This window comes from Lagenorhynchus albirostris, chromosome 3 (genome assembly GCF_949774975.1).
Source record: "Lagenorhynchus albirostris chromosome 3, mLagAlb1.1, whole genome shotgun sequence".
Classification (NCBI taxonomy): domain Eukaryota; kingdom Metazoa; phylum Chordata; class Mammalia; order Artiodactyla; family Delphinidae; genus Lagenorhynchus; species Lagenorhynchus albirostris.
In genome coordinates this window covers 14,031,175-14,050,186 of record NC_083097.1, presented here as the reverse complement: position 1 = coordinate 14,050,186, position 19,012 = coordinate 14,031,175, and the positions used below count along the sequence as shown (strand labels likewise).

The 19,012-nt window shown below is 38.6% G+C and overlaps 1 protein-coding gene and 1 long non-coding RNA gene across 3 annotated transcripts in view; both read left to right on the top strand.

Annotated features, from left to right (window-relative positions):
* RETREG1 (reticulophagy regulator 1) overlaps nucleotides 1-14,504 on the top strand; it is a 122,836-nt gene extending 108,332 nt beyond the window's left edge. For both annotated transcript variants that reach the window (XM_060146897.1, XM_060146898.1), the window contains 6 exons: nucleotides 4,576-4,702; nucleotides 6,798-6,882; nucleotides 8,813-8,950; nucleotides 9,729-9,793; nucleotides 9,990-10,116; nucleotides 12,268-14,504. In XM_060146897.1, coding sequence (XP_060002880.1) covers nucleotides 4,576-4,702; nucleotides 6,798-6,882; nucleotides 8,813-8,950; nucleotides 9,729-9,793; nucleotides 9,990-10,116; nucleotides 12,268-12,755 — 1,030 coding nt within the window. In that variant the 3' untranslated portion in view covers nucleotides 12,756-14,504. The remainder of the gene's footprint in view (nucleotides 1-4,575; nucleotides 4,703-6,797; nucleotides 6,883-8,812; nucleotides 8,951-9,728; nucleotides 9,794-9,989; nucleotides 10,117-12,267) is intronic.
* Nucleotides 14,505-16,143: 1,639 nt separating this feature from the next.
* LOC132518825 (uncharacterized) lies at nucleotides 16,144-17,675 on the top strand. Its single transcript, XR_009539980.1, has 2 exons — nucleotides 16,144-16,979; nucleotides 17,489-17,675. It is a non-coding gene; the product is annotated as an uncharacterized LOC132518825 (long non-coding RNA).
* The last annotated feature ends 1,337 nt before the right edge of the window (nucleotides 17,676-19,012 follow it).

Here is a 19,012-nt window from a genome sequence, read left to right as displayed (position 1 = left end):
TCGGAGAGTCTGGGAAGTTGGAGCTGGTGGTCACAAGGGAGGGACTCTTAAGAGGTCCTTATCTCCTGGCTGGAGGGAGGTAGGAAGGAGAGAGAAAACTAGCTGGAAGGAAGGAAGCAAGCAAGGATAGAGAGAAGGGAAGGAAAGAAAGAAGAACAGACAGACCCACAAAAGGACCTTACTTCCCTTTGAACCTGGAAAATGCATGTTCTCTCTGAAACTATGGAAGAAAAAAACTAAGCCCTGGAATATTCATGCTGAAGCCATTGGTAGCTAATTTTCTCCCTTGAATGGGCTTCAACTATAGAAGACTTACACTCTTTGGTGAAGGACTTGGTAAAGATTCACACTGTTTTTCAGCCTCCTTTTCTGTTTGTTGGGCCTTTCATTGCGCATTGATCAGCGCCAAGGATGGTGGGAAGACAGCCACACACCATGTGAAAGATCTGTTTCCCTAGCATCGTCCAGTATTCACAGGAGATCCTTTCTCTGATTATGTGTTTTCTAGACAAGACTCTCTAGGAAAACCTAGAGTTTCATTATGGAGCAACTCAGAGCCTGTGTGTGTGTGTGTGTGTACACGTGCAGATGTCACTTGTATTAATCGTTGACCAACCATCAAGTATGAATCTTACTTTCCAATAAATATTTGGATTCTGCACAGGAAGTTCTCTTATTTTCCGGAATGGGTAGGTCTTAAATGATGCCGTGTTGATCCTGGTCAATCACACCTCATTCCTCCTGACTCTAGAAAAGAGTGAGGAGATGTCATTGAATTGGTTCTTCCCTTGCAGGGGGCACATGTTTTAAAGGGAAGAGAACTGTGTTGGAAATCAGGAACCTCCAGTCAGGCTCTGCCCTGAACTAGCTGAGAAAATGTGGGTTTCACTTTCCTTGTCTATAAAAGAAGGGAATTTGAAAAGCTGACATCAATTGGCCCATCTTATTCTAAATTACATAACTGCATTATTCAAATACATGATGTAACTATATTCCCTAAACTGAACTGTGGTGACATAAATTAATGGTAGACTGTATATAATGGAAGACGTTAGAAATGTATGTTCCACTGGTCCTCAGAACTAGTCACTGGACAATTTAAAACTATTACGAAACTCCCAGAGAGTGATGGCTAGGTGCATGTTTTATTTAGAGTGTACATGTAGAGTGACACCTCTTCTTTGCCCTTGAATTCGGATTTTCTTCTGAAATCATACATATTTCCATTCAATTTTATTCAGGACAGTCTATTCATTTATTTTATCTCAGACGTTTACTACTCTTCCCAAAACCCATTTGGTTAGATAATATTTTCATGACTTACACGATGCATTTCTCATTTCTGTTTGTGATGGTAACAGTAATTCAGATCTCATTAGAATTGTTCAAGGCGATTTTTAAAAAATTTTGGCCATGCCACACGGCTTGTGGGATTTCAGTTCCCCAACCAGGGACTGAACCCGGGCCACGGCAGTGAAAGTGCTGAGTCCTAACCACCAGACCACCAGGGAACTCCCTAAGGCGATTTTGTTAAAAATAAATATAGGTAACAATGGAATTTATTGTCCCGAAGTACTGTCACAGGGGGTAACACTTGTATTTTGACTATAGGGTGTGAAGTGGGATATACTCGTGTAAGAATGTTACTCATTAAATAAAAAGAATGATTATACATTTAAGTATCCAGGAATTTTAAATCAAGACCATATGTGTGTACATGTATAGCTTTAAGAACAGAAATACATCGATTCTTGTGTACCCAGCACCTATAAAAGATATAGAATATGACAAATACCCAAGAAGCTCCCACTTGCCATCTCAAGTTTCATTCCCTACACACCCCCATCTTAGGTATCCCTTCTCCTGAATCTTGTTGTTTTTTTTTTTTAAAATCATTTCCTTGCTTAAATATCTGTTAGCTTAATGTGATTTTGAGCTTTATATAAATGAAATCATGCTGTGTATATACCTCTGTGATGCTTTTCTCAACATTATAATCCTGAGGTTCAGGTATAAACATGGAGTTTGAGTTCCTTCATATCCATTCCATCTTTCTTTGTTTTATTTTAAGGGAACTTTATTATTTTTATTTATTTATTTTTGGCTGCGTTGGGTCTTCGTTGCTGCACGCGGTCTTTCTCTAATTGCGGCGAGCGGGGGCTACTCTTCGTTGCGGTGCACGGGCTTCTCATTGCGGTGGCTTCTCTTGTTGCAGAGCACAGGGTCTAGGCACATGGGCTTCAGTAGTTGTGGCATGCGGGCTCAGTAGTTGTGACTCGCGGGCTCTAGAGCGCAGGCTCAGTAGTTGGGGCGCACAGGCTTAGTTGCTCTGCCGCATGTGGGATCTTCCTGGACCAGGGCTCGAACCTGTGTCCCCTGCATTGGCAGGTGGATTCTTAACCACTGCGCCACCAGGGAAGCCCATCTTTCATTTTTGAACACAACTCACTTTATTTGTTCATTATCCTAATGGAAGTGTATTTAAAATTTGCTTCAAAATACAAAATGTTCACCCATTCCATTGGAATTGTTAAAATAATAATATACAGTTCCATTATAAGTTTTTCGTTGATTTTTGTTAGAATTATATTTGCCAGACAGGTTAACCAAATCCTTTAATACTACTCAGTATGCATAGAGAGCAGAAATTAAAATCTGTATTTATGTCATACACTGAGCAGTAGAGTAGCCTACCCTTGCCAATTTGTAACAAGCCTATGTTGTTCTAGAAAGGAAGCCACAGTTCAATTTCAGTTTTTACTCTCCTGTACAAAATCTTTTCCCATTAAGCTGACATACTGGCAAGATTTTGTTACAGATAGTGGCCACTATATGTAACATAAAAACTTAGTGTTTCTTCTAATAGGTCTGGAATCATTCGTAGGATATGCATAGTGCTAGATTTGGTCACCAATGTAAACAGGCTTGCTCAGTGGTTCGAGTGTGGGAAGAGTTAATGAAGGCATAAACTGATAGCTAAACGTCCCCAAAAGTTCATTTCTTACAACAGTCGGGAAATCATTTGGCAAATGTCTACCTCGTGGAGTAGCATCAGCCTGAACACCGGGCAGCTCAGTGGCTCTCTGGCAGAGCATTGGTTGAGGCTGATAGAACAAAGAGGAAGGACAAGAACTACTTTTTTTTGTTTTTTGCTTTTTTAATGCTATCGCACTCATTTAAATATAACTTAAAATTTATAAAGGGAAATGTAATATTTAATTTACAATTTCGTTGATTTGAAAGTTTACTAAAAAGGAACAGAATCTAAAGTACACAATTTCTGGGTAGTTGAGCATCTAAGGGCCGAAGTAGTTTTAATTTGTCACAGGGCTACTGGAGCTGAATCCAGAGCTCAGTCTCACCCTGACACCCTTGCAGTCATAGCTCAGAGGACACTTCACTAACAGTGTGTCCTCTGCTAGACACATTTGTTTAAAATTATCTGTGTAATAAATGAATTTGGGTACCCTTAATAGAGCTTGTTTGAGCTGGTATATTTATGTGATGAGTTAGGATTGCAGGAGTGGGATTTGAACTTGATGGCATTGTAACTTCAGGAAATGCCCAGTATTTGCATGTCTTCTTCCTGGAGCATTTGTTACTAGTTTTCAGCTCACTCCCATTCCTGTGGGAAGGCGGGGACCCACACACAGCACGTGCCTGGCACACACACCACATCCAGCGCATTCTATGATGATGATCGGGAAAAGATAGTCTAGACAAATACGGGGTATTGTGAGATCCTGTTGAGTTTGACAGTTTTCTACTGAGTTGACCAACAGAGTATACAGTCGACCCTTGAACAACCTGGGTTTGAACTGTGTGGGTCCTCTTAGAGTGGATGTTTATCAGTAGTAAATTCTACGGTGCAACAGGGTCTGTCATTGGCTAAATTTGTGGATGCAGAGGAACCACAGATATGAAGGGCCAACAATAAATTATACATAGGTGGATTAACTGCAGCATTGTACAAGGATCAACTGTGGACTGAAAATGCTTTGTTCGTGTTGATGACGAGGATAATGATAAGATTAAAGCCAAGGTTTCTTTAAAGGTACTGTGGCTTTACTACCTTTAAGGTTTAAAGCATTTCTGACAATCCCACGAGGCCCTGTATGATCAGGTTTCTTCCTACCATCCCAGCTCCCTGCAATGCTGTTCTCTGGTTCGCTCTCCTGCAGCCATACTGGGACCAATGGTGCTTTAGCTCCTTCTCACAACAGGACCTCTTGCATATGCTGTACATTGTTCTGTCTGGAGCCCTTCCAAGCCTTTATGGTAAATAGTGCAAATCCAGATCATAGCCTAAAAGTGACATCTTCAGAGAAGACGCCCCAAAGCCTCCACCCTCTATTTTTCCTTCGTTGTGACCAGATAATCGTGGAGCTCGTTGCTTGCCTTGGCCTGTGATCTTCCTTAGACAGGTGTCTGGCTTGTTCATCTCTGAATTCACATGGCTCTTCCAGAGAGTGTGCCTATTAGGAGGTGCTCAATGAATATCTGCTAAAGCAATAAATGTTGAGTGAATCATCCACAATTCAGTGAAAAGTTTTGGTTTTCTTTTTCTCTCTTTAGCTGGGAAGTTATCAATTCCAAACCAGATGAAAGACCCAGGCTCAGCCACTGTCTTGCAGAATCATGGATGAATTTCAGCATGTTTCTTCAAGAAATGTCTCTGTTTAAACAGCAGAGCCCTGGCAAGGCAAGTTTTCCAGAAAAGGAGAATGATGTGTGTGCTTTAAAATGTGAAATAAACTTGGAAACAAATGAATTAACCTATTTTATCAGCCTGTAAGGGTTCTCCAATTCTGAATATAATACACTACGAACACGTGCCATAAAAACTGATATTAGCGAGGTTCAGAAATGTTAGTGTTGTTAGCACTAGAAAATCCTTAACCTTATATTTTGAAATTGGATTGGATTTCTATTTTATCCGTATTTATGTAGCTTATTAACTAAAATGAATGATGATTTGTCCTCTCAGCCAGACCAAGGATAAAAACGTGTTATTAAGAATTTCAGTTTATATTATCTAGGCTGGTTCTCAAGTCAAAGGAACACATAGCCCTTTGAGGGTGTTTTTGGAGGTAACTGAGTCTCACTTTCAGTCTAAAAAGTGGAGATTCTTGTATGCTTTACTTAAGAAAGAAAATCTTTGGCAGAAACATCCACAGTGATTATATAAATGGAATGAGTATTTTTCCAACAAAGATGAAAACCCACGAGGAGAGAGTTGAGTGGTTTGAAAAGGGTTACAAGAAATGCCCACTATAGGGTTTTTATGTGTAGAGGCAGCTTCCACTGTATCTTGACAGCACGGGTGAGCTACAGAACCATCAATAGACCCCTTCCCTTCCACTGCTATGGAAACGAATGTCCACCTGTAGTTGGAAGGAAGAACCTAGGAATGTCTTCATTTAAAATCCCTCTCTTTGTACCGTGTTACAGGAAATCTAACTTCAATGAGTAATAGAACTATATTCGGACACATTTTGAGCATACTAAAGTTGCAACATTGTATATGGATAAGTTATTTTAATCACTGAAGGTGATTTTTAGAAAAGATATCAACATGGTAGCGGGGTGGGGTGACTTGTGTTTTTGACGCTTATTTTACTGAGATGATTAAACGCATTTTTAGAAGATTCTGAACTTAAACTTCTGCATTGGGTTGCATTAATATACCCCAAGTCAATTAACGTAAGATAACGATGCTACAAGTTTAGTGGATGATATGAAATCCCTTCGTGAAACTGAATTCTGGATATAGTAATGCTTTTATTTGTTCTTTTAACTTTTATGGTCTTTCCTCTTCCATTTTGCTATTAGAATTCCGTATTCTTCAAGGATCCCTGATGTTTGAGAAACAGCTCTTAATTTTGTTTTCCTTTTGACTAGTGAATTTATTAACCCTGTGCCAAGAATGAAAAATCAAAGTTAATCTGAATTTTAGACCCCGTTGCTGTTTCTCTTAATCAGTTATTGATCAGAGTTCTGTATCCTTTCCTCGTGTGTCTTTTTGAAATTCCCTTCATGAATTTTCTTGGCTGATCAGTGAAATTTAGTACCATAATTTAAAGGGAAAGCAAAGAAGTAAGATAGTTTATTTTAAATAATAGAGTGTGAAAAAGAAGTGAAGACTTTATGGGAGAATTTTTCTGTCTTGATGTTTTACTTAAAACGACCAAGGTTCTTTTGGCTTCGACTGACAGAAAGAATATAATCAAATTTCACTGGTGGAATATACTTTCATTGGCCGAACAGATATGGTTAGGAAGGAGGAGAGTAATGGCCAGTCGATTTATCCCAGCTGCTTATCAGCTGTGCAAATTACTGTTATATTTATGTAAATACCTCTCATTTCTATAACATGTTTTGCTGTGTTTATGAATTTCTGTGGATTTATAGAAACAGTATGAACCTACAGATTTCGTTACTGGGCTGCATTGTTTTCAGCGAGTGACCCTGAGTAAAACAAGTTTCTGGGTACATACTATTCTTCAGGTCTCTTGCATCTGGTAATACAGCTGCAGGCATGATTAATGGGAGATGTTCTCTGTGCCAGAGGTTAGCTTCTGGAACCTTCCAAATGATTATCACTTAATGTTAAAGTGGGCTAAGGCTGGTTGAACACAGCAGTCATTAGTCAGATCTAAGTGCAGAGAACACTGTTTGAAAGACATTTGCCATAACATGATAGATGGCATATAGATCAATAATTTTGTGTGTATCCTGTGCTCTAAAGTATCTTGATGTTATGTACAATTGTCACATGTTGCTTCTATTATTTTTAGTTTTGTCTCCTGGTCTGCAGTGTATGCACCTTTTTTACGATCTTGGGAAGTTACATTCCTGGGGTTATACTGAGCTATCTACTGTGTAAGTATAGTAGAACATTTTGTCTAATTGATGTGACACATATGGTATCATTTAATGGTCTACAAGACGTTCCACAGTTTAGAAGAGGAGGGATGTGTTCTTGATTATAAAGCAAGTTGATTATTCTTTAATTTCCTGCTGTACAAAGTTTCTTCTTTTTCTAGAGACATGTTGCTATTTCAAAATTATAAGAATAGCTGTCAAAATGCAAGGTTATATATAAGTGATTCATTTTATTTTAAATTATGTCAATAAAGCTGTAAACAAGCTCTACTCTCCACCCCCCACAAATACGTGAGTACTTTTGCCGTTGTGCATGATCTGCGGCTCAAAATATAATTAAAACCACAATGAGACACCATTATATCCCCACCAAAACGGCTGAAATTAAAAATACTGACTATATCAAGTGTTAGCCAGGATATGGTGGGTAGGTAGAATGGTACAACCACTTTGGATAACAGTTTGGTAGTTTTTTAAAAGCTACTATGTGACCGAGGCATTCCACAGCTAGATGTTTTCCCAAGAGAAGTGAAAGCATACACCTATACAAAGACTTGTCCACAAATGTTCATAGTGGCTTTATTTGTGTTAGCCAAAAACAGAAGACAATTCATGTGTCCATCAACAAATAGATGGGTGAACAAACTGTGGTACATCCATACAATGGATTACTACTCAGCACTAAAAAAGTGATGTATGCAACAGTCTGGATAAACCTCAAACTAATTAGATTGGGTGGGAGACGCCAGGTAAAAAAAAAGGGTACATACTGTTTGATTCCATTTATATATAATTCAAACTAATCTTTCGTGACAGAGCACATAAATGGTTGCCTGGGGATGAGGCGGGTAGGGCAGGGAAAGACCAGAGGGAGGGATTAAGAGAAACATGAGGAAACTTTTGGGGGTGGTATGGTCACTATCTTTATCATGATGACAGTTTCTTAGTTGTATGCATATGTCAACACATCAAATTGTACACTTTAAATATGTGCAATTTATTGTATGTCAATTGTAACTCAAAAGTGCTGTAAAAAAAGTTTCGATTTCCTGCTTCTCCTAAAAAATATAAAGATCTGGCCCTGCCGCCTTTAGATGGGGCAGTCGCTCTCCACCCACCCAACCCTCGTATCTCCCTAGTTTTCTCGCACCAGCCTTTAACACTTACAGATACCTCCTTGTCTTCTAGAGATATTTGAGTTTGCAACTCCTATTTAAAAGGTAAATGGGCACGTGTCCTGACAACAGCAGAGAAATAAACAGTAGGGAATACAACGCCTTTCCTGTGTTGATCTTCATTTCTTTTTGTATTCCTCATGCCTCACACAAAGGGCCAATGGTCAGAGCTCACATCCGTTCTCCCAAGTAGAACTCCTGTGGAATATCAGCCCTTTGATCTGCCTTGTTTAGGAGGGAAAGGAGAAGAGAGCTAGGGAAAGCGAGTCTAATACAGGCAAGGCATTATTCAGATGGTCTGTATTTATCTCATTTATCCTTCCCAGCAACCCCAAGAGATGAGGTTATTATCCCAGTATTACTGACGAGAGGCTAACAGATAGTTAATAACGTTTCTATGGAGAAGTGATCATTTAACAAATAAGTAGAGTTGATATTTTAATCCAGGACTGTTGTCGGGAAAGCACGTAACCTTTGTATAAATTTTGAGGGTAAGAGGATTGAAGGGATGGAGTTATCTAATTGCACGTCTTTGAAAACCATGACTGTTGGGTTGTGTGTATATAGGAGAAAATGGTTTCATTACAGGGGGAAGAATAAAAACTATGGACTTATTTCACAGAGGCGCTTCCTTAAGAAAAAAAAAACCAATTTGTCCGTAAGGGAACTGAAATAATTTTGTGACATACTAAGATGTAGCCTTTGGAAAGTAAGGTCACTTTCCTTAAACTCTCTTCCTCCTTATCTTGCAGTACTATGTGCATTTCTGTGTCCATTTTTTAAGTGTAATGATATTGGACAAAAAATATACAACAAAATCAAGTCATTTCTGCTGAAACTAGATTTTGGAATCAGAGAATATATTAACCAGAAGAAACGTGAGAGAGCTGGTAGGTAACGTTTGAATTTTAGATTCCACGCATGAGATGAGACATCAGCTGGCTATTATGAAATCACCTTTAATATATTTCAGGGTGTTTTAGCCTTTCACCACATATTACTACAGAAGCAAATCCCCCCAAAGTAACATAGCTTTTTCCAATTTTAGGCTTTTATACTTTTCTCAAACATACAACAAATCGCCTTTTTAATCCAAATTGTCAGGGGAGAGAGAAAAGGCTTCAACACTTCTGTATTTGCTACTTATCATTTATTTTCTCTAAATCGTTTTCTTTGGGAGTGGACGGTTGCAAATAACAAATGACACAGGTAGGGCTGTGTGTGGGAGCCCTGTAAGAGGGGGCCAGTAGAACGGGAAGGAAAAGAAAATAGGGGGAAGACTAATGTGCTCCTTGTTCACTTTTTAACTTGGCTTGTGACCTTACAGATTCTCAAACTACAGGGAGCATCGGAATTGTCTGAAGAGCTTATTAAAGCTTAGATTGCGGGGCCCATACCCCAGAGTTTCTGATTCAGCTGGTCTAGGGGAGGGCCTGGGGATTTGCCTTTCTAAAAGTCCAGGGGCCACACTATGAGGACCACTGATATGGACCATTTCCCTCGGAAACCAAACAGTTGCAAATACGGGTACCTTGTTATGTGCAAACATTTAATTACGTGGAGGCGTTGGAGAATATGAGGAAGGTGGGATAAGGATATCTAATGGGTAAAATACACGCTGTCTAAGCTGGCCAGGAAACTGAAAGCTTCCAAATTTTTTCCCAACAGAAGCAGATAAAGAAAAAAGTCACAAAGATGACAGTGAATTAGACTTTTCAGCTCTCTGTCCTAAGGTATTTTTTGTTTAGTTTTCAATTTGTTCCTGTGTGGTTTGACTGTAAATTTATCTAAATGTACCAAAACTGGAATGATACTCTTAATAGACTCCTCCTGTTTCTCTAAGATGATTGAACAATATCTAAAGGAAAATGTTTCAAAAGATTCCCCACAGAAGTTTGAAATGTGTCACTGGTATTTATATTAACACAGATTAGCCTGACCGTTGCCGCCAAAGAGTTGTCTGTGTCTGACACAGATGTGTCCGAGGTCTCCTGGACTGACAATGGGACCTTCAACCTTTCAGAAGGATACACTCCACAGACGGACACTTCTGACGGTATGCTCACACTCCTAGATGCTCTGATTTGTATAATTATGAGTGCGTGCAAAGGTATTTAATCTGTCAGCTGCTGACTGGATAAACAAGGTGTGGTACATCTACACAATGGAATCTCACTTGGCTATAAAAATGAAGTACTCACGTTTGCTACAACATGGTTGAACCTTAAACACGTTATGCTAAAGTGGAGGAAGCCAGACACACAAGTCCACACCTTGGGTGACTCCATTTCTATGAAATGTCCAGAATAGGCAAATCCGTGCAGAAGGAAAATAGGTTAGTGGCTGCCAGTGGCTGGGGGAAGAGGGAATGGTGGGTGACTGGTAATTAAGATGTTTCTTTTGGGATGATGAGAATGTTCTAGAATTAGATGGTGGTGATGTTGAACAGCTTTGTGAATATATTAAAAAACACAATCATATACTTTAAAAGGGTAAGTTTTATAGTATATGAATTATATCTCAAAAGCTATTTTTTTGAAGAGTATGAGAAAAACATCTAAGCTAATCAATGTCCAAATCTGCCTTTATTTTGAAAACAAACAATTGACAATGAAAAAACTTAACTTCTGGACTATCTGGTGGCATTGTTTATAGCAGTAATGGGACGGGGGAGGAGAGAAGCTAATCCCATATATCCAAGGCTAGTCCTTATTAAGAGGGACTGAAGCATGGGGGGCAAGTTTCCCAAATCCAAAGCTGATTTCAGGGTTTCTCATATACTATTTTTTTTTTTTTTAACTAACTTGTTTTTCTTCCAAGTTAGTTTAAAAAAAAGCTTTCTTATCTTTTATAATTAGGTTAAGTACAATTTAAAATGAAATTTGAGACAAGTCTTGTGCAATAACTTTTGCTAGTCTCATTGGATTATTTCAAGTCATTTTAACAATATACTGAAAATATAAGCAGGTTATAATGGAGGATTATGAATAAATTATTTTATATGTGTCTTTATAAGCAAGAACACACTTTCTTTTTCTAGAGGAAGGAAGAAGGCTGTGTAGTGTTGAAAAAATACAGGTTTGGAGATTGGGAGACCCAAGTGTAGCCTTGCTTTTGTCATTAACTTTATTGTATGACCTTGAACAGGTGACATGATTTCTGTGGATCTCAATTTCCTCATCTTTAAAGTGCATTAGAACAAGAGGGTCACTGAAGTCCTCTCAAACTCTACAAGCTGTACATACCTACAAGACCAGTAAAACAAACCCTTTGTTCTTAAGCATCCTATCTCAGATTTACACAAGGGGAGCAACAATGATGGAAACCACATAGAAGGCTTTCATTAATGAACTTGAAGATTCCAAAGAGTTACTGAAGGATTTTCTGTGAAAAGTGAAAAACAGTGAAATCACTGTCTGCCTACTAACCTGACATTGCTTTCAAATGTCCCAAATCTTAAAGCGTTCCTGTATATATTCAGGACCTATATTTTGCTAAAACGGTATGGTTAATTTCAGCTATATTCACGGAAAGCTAAATGTTTCCATAAGCTCTTAGGTTGAATGTGGAATAGAAGGAACAGCAGCTTCTTTTAACTCATTGCTTTAAACAAACACAGTTACAGATACTCAAACAGATCTCCATGAATGAAAATGCAAAGGCTGGATAATAGTCACCATCTGCTGGACCCAAATCTATGAAAACGTCCAATTGAAATATTTTTTATTTTGGATTATACATATCCACATTGGCTTAAGCTAATCCCCTCCCCAGGAGCAGGATGAAATTTTGGTGAACGTTTAAACTCTAGTCAGAGCTCCAAGCTGACGTTAAGACAGGTTGAATAGTAAGTCATTACACACTTTTTGTGTTTAAGAGGAAAGCTAAGGCCATGGGGGGACATGTAGTGTTTGTGTGTACTTGTGGAGAGAGTGTCCCAGACTTGGGGGGGTCTGATGGGAGGCTAGATGAATGCCAGAGTGATTCAGAGGATTCCAATTAAAAGCAGGGATCTTTTAGACAATTCTCTGATTTCAAATTTATTATGGTTTATTACAGGGTCTTATAAACCTTTGACTTTCTATTTTTTGTATATCTGAGATAGTAAAGGTTTATCAATTACTACTTTATAACTTAGAAGTTGAATCATAAAAATAAATTTATTATGGTGCTTAAGCATGAACTTCTTCTGTTCTACATTTCACAGATCTTGACCGACCTAGTGAGGAAGTTTTCTCTCGAGACCTTTCAGATTTTCCATCTCTAGAAAATGGCACAGGAACAAACGATGAAGATGAATTAAGCCTTGGCTTGCCCACTGAGCTCAAGAGAAGAAAGGAGCAGTTGGACCGCGGTCCCAGACCCAGCTCAGAGAGGCAATCAGTGGCTGGTCTCACCCTTCCTCTGAGCGGTGACCAAACCTTCCACCTGATGAGCAACCTGGCTGGGGACGTCATCACCGCTGCGGTGACTGCCGCCGTCAAAGACCAGTTAGCAGGCATGCAGCAAGCACTGTCTCAGGCTGCTCCCAGCCCAGGGGAGGACACAGACGAAGGGGATGATTTTGAACTACTGGACCAGTCAGAGCTCGACCAAATTGAGAGTGAATTGGGGCTTTCACAAGACCAGGAAGCAGAAGCACCGCAAAATAAGAAGTCTTCAGGCTTTCTTTCAAATCTACTTGGAGGCCATTAGTCTGGGAAACAGCTTGTATGACAGAGCACAGACAAACTACCAAAAAAATTCAAACAAGCAAAAAAAGAAAAAAAAGGAAAAAAAAACTTTTCGAACTGTGAGCTTTACTGATTACTTTAGAATTTTGTTGGCCTTTTTTTTTCCCTTCTGCAGTGAGTTAATTGGATATATATCAGCTGACACTGATAGATTGATATTTCTCATAGTTATTTTTATGTAATGCGCATGGAAATGAACTTTATATATATGTATATATATTTACTGCATTGTCAGAGTTGAATATTAGAGGTTGTTTTTAAAGCAAAATGAAAACACCCAATTATTGAGGTCCTCCCATTAGTATTCCGTATTTTTTCTTCACAATTATTTTTTCAAGCATGCAAAAACAGTTTATTGTAACTCGCTGAAATATTAACAGTTAATTGTGAAACATGCTATATTGGCCCCTCTGTTCCTAATACTTGGAAACAGTCAAAAAATTTTGGTAGATTTTGATGTAAAGAGACAAAAATGATCAAGGTCACTTTGGTTGAAAGACTTGGGAGATACTATTAAAATTCATTTCCTAGGAACAATTTTGAAAATATATTTAACTACGTTGGATGGGCTAGTACATTTCCATGTTATTTTTGCAGTTGTAGACTTTAGGCTTCCTTGTAAATGGCGTGCTCCATTGACTGCCAGCTCTAGTCTTGCAACAGGTGGTATTAACCCATCGAAAGCAAGTAATTAGATATCATGTAGACGGTGGTTTCGATGTAAGCAGAGATCGGGCTGTGCTTTGTTGTTCAATTGTCATATATTTGTGATAGGGATGTTGTGAGTACAGATCTATTCTGCCTGCTCAGAACTAGGTTAAACCTCATCTTTCATATTATGGAAAAAGTCTCTTAAAATTGTGAAACTAGTTGCTGGTATGTTCTATGAGCGATGTGGTCATCAGCCTTAGAGAAACGAGAACTGTTTGTAGTCTGACTCTCCTACAGGAGAGAAACTTGCTTGGTTTTCAAGTGTATTTATTTGCCATAGAAGTCTAAATCTGTAATCTGTTTCTTCTTAGGAAGCTAGAATATATTTTTCCTTTATCTTAAACTTTTTAGATCACTTTTAAATAACCACATTTTACTTAGCTGTTTAACAAAGGACTAAAGAGAAGAAATCAAGCTAATTTTGTTTTTGTGATAGAAACTTTTAATATAGAAACTTTTAATAGTGTTGAGGGACCATGTCAGCAACTACCAACCATCTCTTCAATCTTCAGGTACAGCTGGCATTCTGACAGATGCACACAGACATCTGAGCCCCTCAGAAAGGAAGGATAATCCAAGAATATAGGAAATCTGTGGTCCCCTCCCTTTACTTTATCCCTTCCCTTATATGTCTAAAGAGTAATGATAGGTCATCTGACATTTTAATGTAGCATCTCTTATTTATTTTTTCTTTCTGAGGTATTAAAATATCTAGACTGAATTTTGCCAAATATTAAAGGGAGAGAAGTTACTGCAGACTCTGAACACTTGCTTTTCGTGATTGACGATGCTTCTATGTCATTAGTGCCTCCTGACTGTGTTTGAGTCCTTTACTGATACAAATTGAGCCTGTGCCTTCATTATCTTGCCCGTTTCGGTACAAATGAAAACCTGGTGTTAGATGTATGAACTGTGTGGGTTTGCAAGGAATATACCTGAATTCTATTTCAGTAAGAGTTTCTGGACATGAAGAAAAATACAGTCACGTATTTATAAAATAGTTTGTTACCAGGTTTATTATTTTTTTTATGTGTATGTTTCTTCACTTAAAAAATATTCTTGGCCATGAAGTCAGAAAGTTTAAAGGTCTTTTCAGTTTCTTCATTGAGGGGAAAACGAGAAGTTAAATAACTTAAGTAATTAAAGAATGTGTTACAAGTCACTGGACAAGCTTACAAGGAGATAAACTCACGATTTGATGGCATGAACAGTAAAGCCAGAATCAGATGTTATAAACTATAAATTAAAAGGGGTTTGGGGAGGTTGTTAGGGTAGAAAAATGTGTTACAGCCCTATGGTGGAGACATACCAGCTCTCTGTGGGCAGTAGGATTATAACCACACATGCACTTCAGTAGTATTTGTTCCAGAATATATGTGGCTATAAATTTACACAGCGTAATAATGGTACTCTTAATACTATCAAACAGAGGATGTCAAGGGGTTTCGTTTTCTGTGTGTGTGTGTGTGTGTGTGTGTGTGTGTGTGTGTGTGTGTGTGTGGCGGGGGATAGGGTGGGGGGAACATTATATATAGTCCTGTTTCTGGCTTTAAGATGTACTAACGATAAACCCTGTGATTGATTGAGTACAGTGGGAAACTACAGATTCCTTACCATGAGAATTTATGCAGTCATTAAAATGTGAAGCATGGATATTTCTTAATTGTAGAGGAGCTGTAGAAAGATGTTTTGTTCACTTCCTGTAGGAAATGCTGAGCAAAACCGTACAGTGGGAATAGCATACACTGATCATGCATTTTGATCTGAAGCAATAAAGCAGGGCTGAAGTTCAAGCTTGTTTTGGAAGGTCAATCCAGGCTTAAAGCGATATTTATATTCTCATTCTGAACATCTTTACTTTTTACGTACCCTAAAAATCTTCAGAAGTGATTTTTTAAAACTGCTCCCTCCCCAATTTAGTAGAATGTTAGGAAAATAAACTTTTATGAGGTTTGGCAAGTGGCAAACATCCTCAACACATTTTGGCATCTCACGCTTACATTTGAAATAAGTGCGACTTTATTCCTTTTTAAAAAGTGGCAAAGTGCCAGCAAACTACTGATTTTAGGCCAGAAGCAAATCTACATTTAAGAAAAAGCGATTTAAAAGTTTTCCTTTTCTGTTTATACCTTAGGTTGATGTAGTTCCTTATACTGCTCTGGCTATGTTAGTTATGAGATAAATTATTTTGAAAACCCTTCCTAAACTACTACCCTTCCTAAACTACATGTGTCACAGGTCACGTGTATCACAACGAAGACACAGTCTCTGAACTATATTTCTGTATATTATTCCTCCTTTTCCACTGAAGCATTTAAGGTAGGATGGGATGTCAGAATTATGAGGTCTGGGTTCTGATGTTAACATTATGACCCTAAGACACAATGTCAAGTCGCATAGCATCTCAAACCACCACCTCAGTTTCCCCAAACATAAAATTAGGAAGCTAATTCCTATCCTCTCACACAGGGATGTTTTGAGAATGAATAAAAAAAGAAAAATGTCTGAAGCATTTTCGGGGGAAAAAAAGCTGTATAAAACCAAGATAGTGATCTTTTTCCTATTTCAGCTAAGCCATCTTTTTGAACATTAAAGAAAACATTAAAGAACATTAAAGAACATTAAAGAGAAAGCAAGAACCTGCTTACAAAACAGACTCTAAAGTTCTTTTAATGGGCCTAGCATGATATTGGCCTTATAATCCAATAAATCCTGTAGAAAAAGAGGATAGACAGTGTTGCCAAATTGTTATTTCATTTGACTCTGAAACATGTGTAAGGTTCTACATTAGTCATTGTGAATGGTTCTAACACATCCTGGCTGCGGGACTGAAAGTCACCTAACATCTGTACTTGTTTCCTTCACCTATAAAATTAAGATAAAGCACCTGCCTCATAGTATGTTATAAGGATTAAATGTCTAAGACTGGGGTTGGCAAACTACCACCCATGGGCCAAATCTGGCCGGCCACCTGTTTTTATGGAATATTTAAAAATATAATTTTCTTTTTCTGGACTTCCCTGGTGGCACAGTGGTTAAGAATCTGCCTGCGAATGCAGGGTACATGGGTTCGAGCCCTGGTCTGGGAAGATCCCACATGCTGCAGAGCAACTCAGCCCACATGCCACAACTACTGAAGCCCGCGCGCCTAGAGCGCGTGCTCCACAACAAGAGAAGTCGCTGCAATAAGAAGCCCGTGCCCTGCAACGAAGAGTAGCCCCCTCTGGCTGCAACTAGAGAAAGCCCGCTCGTAGCAACGAAGACCCAATGCAGCCAAAAATAAATAAATTTAAAATATATATATAAATATTTTAAAATAGTTCCAAAAAACCCAGAAGACTATTTTATGACATACGAAAAATACATGAAATTCAAAATTCAGCACCCATAAAGAATGTTTTATTAGAAGAGGGCCACACTCATTTATGTACTGTCTATGCATCCTTTTATGCTAAAACAGAAAAGTTGAATAGTTGTGATGAAACCATAGGCCTACAAAGCCTAGTATATTCACTATCTGTCCTTTTATAGGAAAAGTTTGCCAATCCTTGGTCTAATACGTAGAAAACACTCAGTTACAGTTAGGGTCCTGTGTAATCCTCATGACTACAATTAAGTGGTATTAAGAGCTTTTCTCAGAAGGATGGGGTCAAATAAATTGTCCAAAGTCACACAACTACTAAGAGGAAAAGCCAGTTTGACCCCAAAGCCTATTCTCTTTCTAATATGTCACGCTACCTAATATTTTTCATTTTTTAAAAATACATTAAGAATGATCATATTTATGGGCTTCCCTGGTGGCGCAGTGGTTAAGAATCCACCTGCCGATGCAGGGGACACGGGTTCGAGCCCTGGTCCAGGAAGATCCCACATGCCATGGAGCAACAAAGCCTGCGAGCCACAACTACTGAGCCTGTGCTCTAGAGCCCAAGAGCCACAACTACTGAAGCCCACGCGCCTAGAGCCCATGCTCCACAACAAAAGCCACTGCAATGAGAAGCCCGCACACCGCAATGAAGAGTAGCCCCTGCTCACCACAACTAGAGAAAGCCCGCGTGCAGCAACGAGACCCAATGCAGCCAAAAATAAATAAATAATTAAAAAAAAGAATGATGATGTTTGTAATAGTTTAACAGAATTTCACTAAATATTAAAGATTGATTTCATTTGACTTAGATTAATTTTTCTTTTTTCAAAGAATCCACCAATCAGCTGATCCAAACTGTTTTAAATGCTGCAATAACCAGATTGTGCTATACATTTCAGTCCCTTGTTAATTTAAGAAAACTTTGCATATCTAGATATCCAAAAACTAAGAGGTAGTAAAATGTTTTTAAATTGTTTTTTAAAAATCATAATGCTTTACTTAACATTTTTATGAACACATAAGTCATAGAAGTTGTAATTTAATGAACATAAGTTTTATATTCTATATTTATTACCCCCTATAAGTTAACCTCAACTAATCCAATCACCTTCATACTTTCCCCTTTAAAAATCAAGTTGCCACTGCAATATAGGAATGTGGACAGTAGTATCAACTGACTTGAAGGTGACCTTAGTTTTTGTGTTAAATTTTTTTTTTTTGCGGTACGGGGCTTCTCACTGTTGTGGCCTCTCCATTGTGGAGCACAGGCTCCGGACGTGCAGGCTCAGCGGCCATGGCTCACTGGCCCAGCCGCTCCGCAGCATGTGGGATCTTCCCGGACCGGGGCACGAACCCGTGTCCCCTGCATCGGCAGGCGGACTCTCAACCACTGCGCCACCAGGGAAGACCCTGTCTTAAATTTTGTAATTATCAAAGATCACCATCCCAGTGTCATCCAAGCTGAAAAAGAACATCATCGTGGGTACTGTCACTTTTACAGTGTGTAGAGTAACTTCAATAATTTCGTAAGTGAATTAGTTTTTAAGAGCTCTGTCACAGTATCCAGAAGAAATTCTAATTTCCAGTATTTTCAAAGCTAAACTTTTTTCATGGGCAGACTCAGTTTAAATTCTTTGGAAGAATGATTAATTTGGTAATAAAAATTCTTGATAGTATTATCAGCAGAGTTTAGACACATTAACATAAAACCCTAGATATGCCATGGAGAAATTTAACTCAAAGGTCTCTTGGCCAAAGGGCTTGCATTTACCAAGGACCTACTGGCTATAGATCTGCTCCTTTCTGGTATTTCTCCAATCAGTTACAGATACTGCTGCTGGATCTATTCGAGGTCCAGTTCTATTCCTCATGCCCATAAAAACTGAAACACTCTTGGAGTCCCTACTGTTCACCAACTGAAAAATGAACAGCAAACTCTAGAATTCAACTCTTTACCCAATGATACCTTAAAACCTCCTAGTCTTCTTTCCCCTATCTTTTGCCTCAAGAAAACTAGACTTCTTGTCTTCCTAAATATGTCCCTTATTTTCTCTTCTAGGTGCGCCCGCCCACTTGTCCACTTGCAGATGAAGTCCTTATTGTCCCCTCTCTCTCAGGACCCACCCATCTGAACTGTCAAC